This window comes from Monopterus albus, unplaced genomic scaffold (genome assembly GCF_001952655.1).
Source record: "Monopterus albus unplaced genomic scaffold, M_albus_1.0 scaffold214.1, whole genome shotgun sequence".
Lineage (NCBI taxonomy): Eukaryota > Metazoa > Chordata > Actinopteri > Synbranchiformes > Synbranchidae > Monopterus > Monopterus albus.
Genome location: NW_018128094.1, coordinates 1,546,518 through 1,556,720, shown reverse-complemented (window position 1 = coordinate 1,556,720; position 10,203 = coordinate 1,546,518). Strand labels below are relative to the sequence as shown.

At 45.1% G+C, this 10,203-nt stretch overlaps 1 protein-coding gene across 13 annotated transcripts in view; it reads right to left on the bottom strand.

Moving 5' to 3' along the window:
• The window catches only part of fat3a (FAT atypical cadherin 3a), a 291,897-nt gene that overhangs the window by 99,045 nt on the left and 182,649 nt on the right, over positions 1 to 10,203 (bottom strand). For all 13 annotated transcript variants that reach the window (XM_020619087.1, XM_020619094.1, XM_020619093.1 and 10 more), the window contains exon 5: positions 2,059 to 2,373. In XM_020619087.1, the coding sequence (XP_020474743.1) occupies positions 2,059 to 2,373 (315 nt within the window). The remainder of the gene's footprint in view (positions 1 to 2,058; positions 2,374 to 10,203) is intronic.

The following is a 10,203-nucleotide window of genomic DNA, read 5'->3' as shown; positions in this document are numbered from 1 at the left end:
GGTGATGCTTTTCAGGCTCCCCCACACAGATGAGGGGACATTGGCTGAAACCTGAGCTTTCAGCTTTTCAGAGTAGCTCCTCTTTGCTGCTCTGATCTCCCTTGTCAGTGTGTTTCTGGTCATACAGAGTCCTGTCCCTACTGGCTGTAAACCAGGGCTTGTTGTTGTTGTTGTATGTGCAGAAGGTCTTTTTGGGCACACACACATCCTCACAGAAGCTGATATAAGATGTCACAGTGTCAGTGAGTTCATCCAGGTCTGTAGCTGCAGTCTCAAATACACTCCTGTCTGTGCAGTCAAAGCAGGCCTGTAGCTCTGACTTAGCCTCCTGAGTCCAGCTCTTCACTGTTTTGACTAGAGGCTTTGCATCTTTAAGTTTCTGCCTGTAGGTTGGAATAAGATGGACCATACAGTGATCTGAGAGTCTGAGGGCTGCGTGGGGGACAGAGTGATAGGCATTTTTTATTGTTGTGTAGCAGTGGTCCAGTGTGACTTTGTCCCTAGTGGGACAGGTAACGTGCTGTCTGTATTTGGGCAGTTCGTGGGTGAGATTTGCTCTGTTAAAGTCCCCTAGAACAATGAGTGGAGAGTTAGGATGTTCTAGCTCCAGGCTAGTTATCAGTTCTGCTAGGAGCCGTAGCGTGCTAGCGTTAGCCTGCGGTGTTATGTACACTCCCATTAGCATTAAATTGTTGAATTCACGGGAAAAGTAAAAGGGTTTGCAGTTGATAACAAGAGTCTGTAGGTCTGCGGTACATGTCCTCTGTAGCACTGTGACATCTGTGCACCAACCTTCATTTATGTAGAAGCAGATTCCACCTCCTTTCGTTTTGCTGGACAGCTCCTTTACATGATATGCTCTGTACACCTGGAAGCCCGGAACGTGAATCGCGCTGTCCGCGCTGGAGTCGCTGAGCCAGGTCTCCGTGAAGCACAAAGCAGCAGGGCGAGCAAAGTCCGAGTTAGTCCTGTTAACGAGAAGAATTTCATCCATTTTGATGACCAGGGAGCAGGGATTAGCCAGGTGAATAGATGGGAGTGAGGTCCATGTTCCCCTCTGTTGTAATCGCACAAAGGTGCCAGCGCGTTCTCTGCGTCTTCGACATTTTTTCCAGGTCCCGTATATCGCTACTGCGCCTCCGATCAGAATATACATACACCATTCTTTGTTCACAAAAATTGGAGGAAGGTAGTTTGGTGTGAGTTGTCCGATACTTAACTGTTGTTCTCTGGTGAAAAGTAATCTGGAATGAGTTGCAAAAGAACAAGAAAACAAAGAAAAACAACAAACACGAGAGTGCGAGTAACCACCATGGCCGCCATCGCTGTTGGCGCCGGAAGCTAAACGGAAGTGAGATGCTTTAATGCCAAACATAAGTCTCCAACACAACATCAATCCCTGACTAAGACTAAGACTGAAGGCTGAAGTGGCCCAAATCCAATTGTTTTGCCTAAATGTGACCCATATCTGATTTCCTTATGACAGTGTGAACAGCACAAATCCGATTTTTTTCAAATCAGGCCCAGGCCACTTTCATATGTGGTCCTAAATCGGATACATATCCGATGTTTTGCAATGCGACTTCAGTCTGAACGGCCTTGTCACATTTCATGTGATTTTTATGTCATTGAAATGCGACAGATGTCACAATTCTGCGCTGGAGGAGGCGAGGCCATAAGCAATATTTGTGCTCCCCTTCTTCTTGATATTCTTATTATTATTATTTCTTTATTTTGATTGCACATTAACTGGTACATCCCTGCGCACATGCTATCACGAGCCGCATCCATTTTTATTTTCGCAAACACAATATGCTGCGTCTGACGTCACGTCCTCTTCTGCGCATGCGGGTCACCTCAGGGCCGTATACCGTTCACACGAGACAGATGGCAGTCGCATTTAAATGACAGTGTGAACAACAGCGCAAAAAAATTGGATTTGGCAAAAAAATCTGATCTGAGCATTAAGACCTGCACTGTGAACGTACTCTAAGAGAATTTAGGTCAAAGTTGTTCTTGTTAGCAGATATGTTAAATATTTGATGAGAACTTGCGCACGGTCAGGATGTCATAGCTCCCAGCAGTGAAGGCCTTGCGCGATGATACCACTGCAGTCTTAGGGTCAATGAAGAACTTCCCGTCCTCATTGCCATCCACAATGCTGTAGGAGAGGTCACTGTTGGGCCCATCATCACGGTCATAGGCAAACACCCGATAGATGGGCTCGCCCTTCTTCCTGCGCTCTCTCTCTTGGAGTTTGACCTGATAAACCTTCTCAGGAAATATGGGCTTGTTGTCATTTTCATCCAGGACCTGAACCATCACCCACACTGTACTCTGCCTCGGACCTGGACCACCGTCTGACACCAGCACCTGTAGGGGCAGAACAGAGTGAGAGATTCAATATACAGTAAATCCATGCACACTAAGCAGAATATTTTACTAAGGTTTTGTGGCTCATGTTCTGGTGCTAAACAGTGAAACTGTGTGTATTCATATTTCCTAAGGAGTCACAGTGGGGTTTTGCATTGGTGAAAGACGAAATGCGAAACAGAAATTTGCATGTCTGGTCTCAGGTGTAAAATTTGCAGCTCTGCTCTCAACAATGCAGCTGTTAATTATCTGAGATCTCTTTGGAGTTAAGAACATGTTTGAGGAGGGAGAGGATGTCTGGGAATTGCATTGGTAAATGGTAAAATGGACTACATTTATATAGTGACAAAGCGATTTACAGGAGATGATACACCATTCACCCATTCACACACAACTTTCACACACCGATGACAACAGGCTGCCACACAATGGTGCTAGTCAAGCCACTGGGAGCAATTCAGGGTTCAGTGTCTTGCTCAGGGACACTTAGGCATGCGGGGAGACCAGAAGTCGAACCATTGCTTGCCAGAGGAGAAGGACTTGAAACAGGCTTTCAAGTCAAACCATGCTTCAATTACTGAATGAAACAAAAGATAACTGGCAAGGAACTACATGATTGCAGATCCAAAATACAGTCACAAGAAAAAGTAATGGCAGTTTGCATAAATTGGCCATGAAATGTGATGTGTTCTTCACCAATCAAACACAATATTTCTAAGCTAATAAAACACAGTCATGATCTTTAATGTCTTTATTGAACACATCCATTAAACATACACAGTGATAGTGAAAAAGGTAATGGGAACACTGTTTAAATAACTGGTTGAACCACCTTTGGCAGCAATAACCTTAAGAAAGCACTTCCTGTAGCTGTGGATTAGACTTTTACAAAAGTTCAAGAGGAATATTGGACCATTCTTCCTTACAGAACTGCTTCAGGTTAGCCATATTCTTTGGATGTCTGGTGTGAATGGCTCTATTGGGTTGAGGTCTGGACTCTGAATGGGCCACTCTAAAAGGTGAATTTTATGTCCCGAGGCCATTCTGTAGTAGATTTACTTCAGTGTTTAGGATCATTGTCCTGCTGCATCACCCAGCTTGTTCTGAGCTTCAGCTTGTGGACAGCCACCCTGACATTATCCTGTAGGATACTTTGATAAATTTGGGAATCCATTTTCCCCTCCACAATGGCAAGCATTCCAAGTCCAGAAGCAGCAAAGCAGCTCCAAATCATAATGCTCCTTCCACCGTACGTGTTTCTTTTTTTACGCCATATGTAGTGCTGTGTATTCATCACAAACAATTCTACTTTTGTTTCATCTGTTCACAGGACATTTTCCCTGTAAAGTTGCGGGGTGTCAAGGTGATCTTTGGCAAACTTCGGGCATGTTGCAATGTTGTTTTTGGACAGCAATGGTTTCCTCCGTGGTGGCCTTGCTATGGATACAATGTCTGTTCAATATTTTGCATATGGTTGACTCATGAACAGAGATGTTCACCAGCTCCAATGAATCTTTCAAGTCTTTAGTTGTTACTCTTGGGGTCTGTTTTAACTCACTGAGCATTCTGCATTGTGGAGAGATCTTGGCTGGGTGCCCACTTACAGTATATGGAGAGTAACCACAGTACCAAATCGTCTCCATTTATAGACAATATGTCTAACTGTGGACTGATAAATAGCTAAAGTCTTTGAGATGACTCTGAAACCCTTTCCAGCTACATGCAAATTTGCAGCTCTTGATCATAGGTCTTCTGAGATATCGCTTATGAGCCATGGCTCACATCAGGTAATGCTGCTGACACTGAGTGTTTTTATAAATCAAGGCAGATCTAAACCACACTTCCATTCTTGTTTCATTGATTGGACTCCAGGTTTGCTGACACCTGACTCCAGCTGATGTTTAGTGACATCAGAAGCCTCATGTTGCCATTACTTTTTCCACCATCACTTTGTATGTTTAATGAATGTGTTCAATAAAGATGTGCAAGATCATGACTGTTTGTGTTTTATCAGCTTAGAAATATTTTGTTGATATTTGTGTCTTTGGTGAAGCTCAAATCACATTTCATGACCAAACCAGGAAATTGCAACCAGTGCCACTACTTTTTCTTGTGACTTGTATGTTGTTTTTTTTCAACCATATTAAAGGTCAGTCTCTCTAAAATTACACATTCTTCTGTCTTCCCTGTTAGTCCACGTGTGCAATAAGTGACCATGAATTCAAATTAATACATCTGCAGCTCTGCTCTTGGACATTAGTGATGGTAAATGTGCCCCAATAGTGAAAAATTGCAGTGGCTATTTTGTGCACCTGACTGTAATTTGTGAGAGGTGTAGTAAATATCCCTGTATTGTGTATTGCTGTTGAAAGACAGGATCCTTTGAAGACACCTGTCTCCTTCTCAAATTATGTGGTCTAAACTCAGTGACATAACTGAATGGTGCCTTACATGCTCCTTTTTAACTTGTAAATTAACAAATTACTTTGACATTTGACCATTTGAAGGCAGAAAACATTTTGATATGACAACATGATGTGGAATTAGTGAAAATCACTTGAAAGAAATGTTACCTAATTAACTGAAAATAAACAATTACAGAGTGAAGTGTCCAGGTGAAGTACTGTTTACAGTGGGAATTCATGTGGCCAAAATGGGATGTAGCCAGGAGGAAGGTGGACTATATACCCTGTCTTCATATGTGGCTGTCCAAAGCAGACAGATACACTTGCTTTCAGACATATTGCAGAGACTAGTTGGTTTCACAGTGCTGTAGCTCTCATGCTCACATCACTTTGACCAAATTAAAGTGATAAAATGTTTTTATTCATGCACCTCAAAGCAGGGCTGAAACAATGATTAAATTAATTGTATGACCAACTGATAAAAATGAATTTGCACCTATCTTGATAAACTTATTCCATTGTCATTTTTCAACCAGTACGTCAGCTGTTCTATGGCTGCAGCTTCTCAAATGTGAGGATCTGATCATAACAGTGTAAACTGAAGATCTCTGGGTTTTTGGACAACACATCTGAAGACATTACCTCAAAGTATATGAATACTGGGGATGAGACATTTCATAGATACAGTATATTTGATCGTGGACATTATTTAGACAAAAAGTATTCTAATGTGTCTGTGTTAGTTCTATTCTCTGTCAGGCTCTGTTTAATATAATGAAAGGAAAAAGACTGTCTTCCTCCATTTTGACAGCTAATTCATTAAGCTTCTGTACTTCTACAGTGACAGAGATGGTGATCACTGAGAGATGGAGCTACCCACTGAGAGCTACAAAGCAGGCTTTTCTGTTTTGTTCTAAATCCATATTAATTTTCCTTGAAGTGAAATCACTTTTCAGCTTGTCACAGATTGATGACACAGCAGCAGTTAATTTCCCCTTTGCTCATGGCTGGCTTCATTTAAGAATACCATCTGTCATTTTAAAACATGCTTGAAATAAGGACCTGCAGTGATAGTGAAGAAACAGTTCACCCAAACTGTCCTCCTGAATACAGAAGGGCAAGGGAGGTGGAGAAAACACAATCATAGAAAATCAGATAAATACATGTAGTTCTTTAAGGGCCCTGTGCATATTAGAAGTATGTGTATGTGCTGTGAGTTGCTGTGGAGGTCACTATGCATATCTTTGATGTTGTCAGGTTTGCCCGGCTGCACCTGCCTCTTTCACCTCCCTCTCTTTGTATTTCGGTTCCTGATTACGCCACATTGCACACCTACCACACATTACTTTATTAACACCAGCTGCATTCACTTAGTCCTTCACCTTACTTATACCCGGCTCACTTATTACTCCCTTGCCAGTTTGTCACCTCTCTTATGCCGACAACCAGCGCTATCTTTTTCTCGTCTCTTTGTGTTTCCTTCGTGCCACTAGTTTGTCTTTGTTGGATTATTACTTGTTTACCCCGTCAGAACCTAGCTATTCTCTACCTACTCCTCCTCACCATCACAGCCACGGGCAGCTGTCTCCGGACCATACATCTCACCACCCTTCCAGCCTCCACCAGCCAGGTCGGTGCACAGTCCTATAGGCTACCACCACTCACCACTGTCATCTACTGTCTCCTCAGCCTATTCCACTTCCATCGGCCAGCCAGTGAGTGACCCCTCTGTTCCACAGCTCGGCCCCATCTTCTCCACAGTGACTATCTCCATACTGATCAACACCCTGTTCAACAGTCTGTCTTATCGTATGCTTAATCCTCACCGCCATTGTAAATAGTTGTACAGCACTTAATAAATATTCTTGCACCGAAGTCAGCCCTTTGGGTCCATTTTTCTTCACACACTCACCTTCCCGTGGGTGTGCGATTCTAACAGAACAAACTGGCCAACATGGACCCTGCTGACTCCGGTGCAGGTGGCTCTCCAGCTTACACCTATTTCAGCACGCAGCTGGAGAGAATGGGTCAAGCACTGCAGCAGCAACAGGACGCTGTAGCCACCCTTACACAACAGGTGGCTAGGCTTACGGCTGTCCTGGACTCAGACTACTCAGTGGCTATTCCCAGTTTATCCTACACCGTCTGCTAACGCTGCCACACGTTCTCCTAGCCCCTGCCAGGATCCTCCGATACCCGAGCCAGAGACATTCGATGGTAACATTGATAAATGCCGGGGGTTTTTGCTGCAGTGCTGCCGGGTGTTCAATTAACAGCTTTGAACATTTCGCATGGAGAAGATAAACTACGTCATTAATCGTCTGTGAGGAAAAGCACTCACCTGGGCCAAAAGAGCGGGCCCGCCAGTGACAGTGGGGACACTGACGGGCCGACCCTCCACCTCCACCACACTGGGTACCAGCTGCATTCTCCCCGTGCTCCTAGAGACAGATGACCTCCCACCAAGCACTCGTCGATTCTGGAGCTGGAGGTAACCTCATGGACCCGTTTTTAGTGGAGCAATTGGGCCTTTCTCCTGAGCCGTTGCCCCGCACCATAGAGACCTGGGCCATTGATGGCCGGCTGCTTGCCCACATTACACACCAGACCCCACCTCTCCGTCTTAACATCACCGGCAACCATCAAGTGGACATCTGTTTCCACATCATCTCCAGCCCCGGACACACCACTGGTTTTGGGTCATTCCTGGCTAGTCCAACACAACCCCACTCTGGACTGGACCACTGGCACCATCAAGCAGTGGAGTCCTGACTGCATCCACCTGTCTCCTGGCTGGACAAACCACCACTCCTCCCACTCTCTCCCTGCTGGATCTGTCTTCTGTACCCACGGACTGTCACGACTTTCGACAGGTGTTCAGTAAGGACCTTGCCACTGGCTTTCTTCCTCCTCATAGGCCTTACGACTGTGCTATCAACCTGTATCCAGGAGCCACCTTGCCCAACAGCCGACTCTTCCACATCTCTAAACCCGAATGTCGGGCTCTGGAGGAGTACATCGAAACCGCCCGACGCACAGGTATGATCCGTTGTTCTTCCTCACCCCTGTGTGCAGGGTTCTTTTTTGTGGGGAAGAAGGATGGTGGCCTTCGTCCTTGCATTGATTACCGTGTTCTAAATGCTATCACCATCAAAAACAAATATCCATTACTTTTCCATACCTCTGCTTTTGAGTCTCTCCAGGGCGTGGCAGTCTTCACCAAATTGGACCTCGGGCGTGCCTACCAACTGGTGCGTATACGAGAGGGTGATGAGTGGAAGACTGCCTTCAAGACCCCGCTCAGGCACTTCGAATACCTGGTGATGCCTTTTGGCCTCACCAATGCCCCGGCGGTTTTCCAAGGGTTGATTAACGATGTCCTTCGTGATTTTCTAGACCATTTTGTATTTGTTTACTTGGATGACATTCTCATTTACTCTTCCTCTCTCACAGATCACATTCAACACATATGCCAAGTCCTCCTTTGACTCCTGGAAAACTGCCTGTATGTTAAAGTGGAGAAGTGCATCTTACACTCCGACTCGCGGCCGCATCACGCGCGCCGACCCTGACATGCGCTGATCCTTCTAAAGATCGTTGAACAGGGAAGACTCTGCGCTGATCCTTCTAAAGTCACTGCAATCACCAATTGGCCCACTCCTACCTGTGTGAAGGACCTGCAACGCTTCCTGGGCTTTGCAAACTTCTTCCGATGCTTTATTAAGAACTACAGCACGGTGGCTGCCCCTCTCACACAGCTCACCTCAACCAAGGTGAAGTTTGCATGGTCCAGGACAGCGGAGCAGCCTTTCCAGAAACTGAAACGCCAGTTCACCACTGCTCCCGTACTCCTCCAGCCCGATCCCTCGCGGCAGTTCATGGCCGAGGTGGATGTGTCAGACACTGGGGTAGGAGTGGTCCTCTCAGTGGTCCAAGGGAGACCACACCCTGCATCCCTTTGCCTTCTTCTCTCGAGGGTTGACCCCGGCCGAACGCAACTAGGATGTGGGTAATCGAGAATCGCTGACCGTCAAATTGGCGTTGGAAGAATGGCAGCACCTCTGGTCAGTCCAGACTAAAAGGTGGCGACCAACCCTTTTTAGTGTGGACCGACCACAAGAACCTGGCCTCCCTAGGCAAGCGAGGTGGGCCTTGTTCTTTGATCATTTCTGGTTCACCCTCTCATATCGGCCAGGGTCCCGTAATCAAAAACCTGATGCACTTTCCCAATGTTTCAGCTCCTCGAACATAAACACCCCTCCAGAAACCATCCTGCCCGCCTCCTGTGTGGTGGCCTCTGTTACATGGGAGATTGACGACACCATACCAAAGGCCCAACAGCACGAACCCAATCCTGGGGTGGGACCACCATATAGATTGTTTGTCCCCCAAGCCATTAGGGCCCTACCCCTCGACTGGGCCCACGCCTCACAACTTGCATGCCATCCGGGGGTATAGAGGACCGTTACTCTCCTGAAACGCTACTTCTGGTGGCCCACCCTAGAAAAAGACACCAGGGAGTACGTGGCAGCCTGTGCTCCCTGTGCGCAGTCCAAACCCCTCCATCAGTCACCTGGGGGCCTCCTTTGGCCACACTCCCCACAGCCCTTGACATGGCCCAGCTTCTGGTTCAACAAGTTTTTTGCATCCATGGCACCTCTATAAACATTGTCTCTGAGAGGATAATCAATAGTCATTCAGGTACACCGATGATTGAATCTTCAAAGAGCTTTGGCATCAACACTCAGGTATGACAACTCTGCATGGCAACAAACACGAACTGCTCACATCCTGCTGCAAGTGACTTACTACAGAGGATTACTGAGTATGATGAGCTGGAGTTGAATACTTATGGATACACTGATCATCACTCCCAAGACTAGGAGAATGACATTGATCCTGAAAATTTTTTTTTCACAAACACTAACAACAACTGTCTTTACTATACAGATAGACAGTTCAACAGCAAAATTAATACTAAAAACAGAATATCTATGATTCATTTTAACATTAGAAGTTTATATGCTAATTTCCATAATATCAAACACTATCTCAGTGGTCTCTTACATTCATTTAACATATCTGCAATTTCTGAAACTTGGATTAACAATGTAAGGGGCATGGATTTTGAACTAAATGGATATGACATGGTATGTGTAAATAGAGAAACGAGGTTGGGAGGTGGTGTGGCACTGTATGTAGATAAAAACTTTAGATATAGGATAGTGGACAAGTTGTCAACAGCAGTGGATAATTTGTTGGAATGTGTAACAGTAGAAATATTAATGGAAAATAAGAAAAACATCTTAATAAGTTGCATATACAGAGCTCCAGGTACAAGTATAGATACTTTTAAGGATTGGTTTGAAGAAAATTATGCAACAATAAGTAATAAAGTAATGTTTATATGTGGTGATTTTAATAT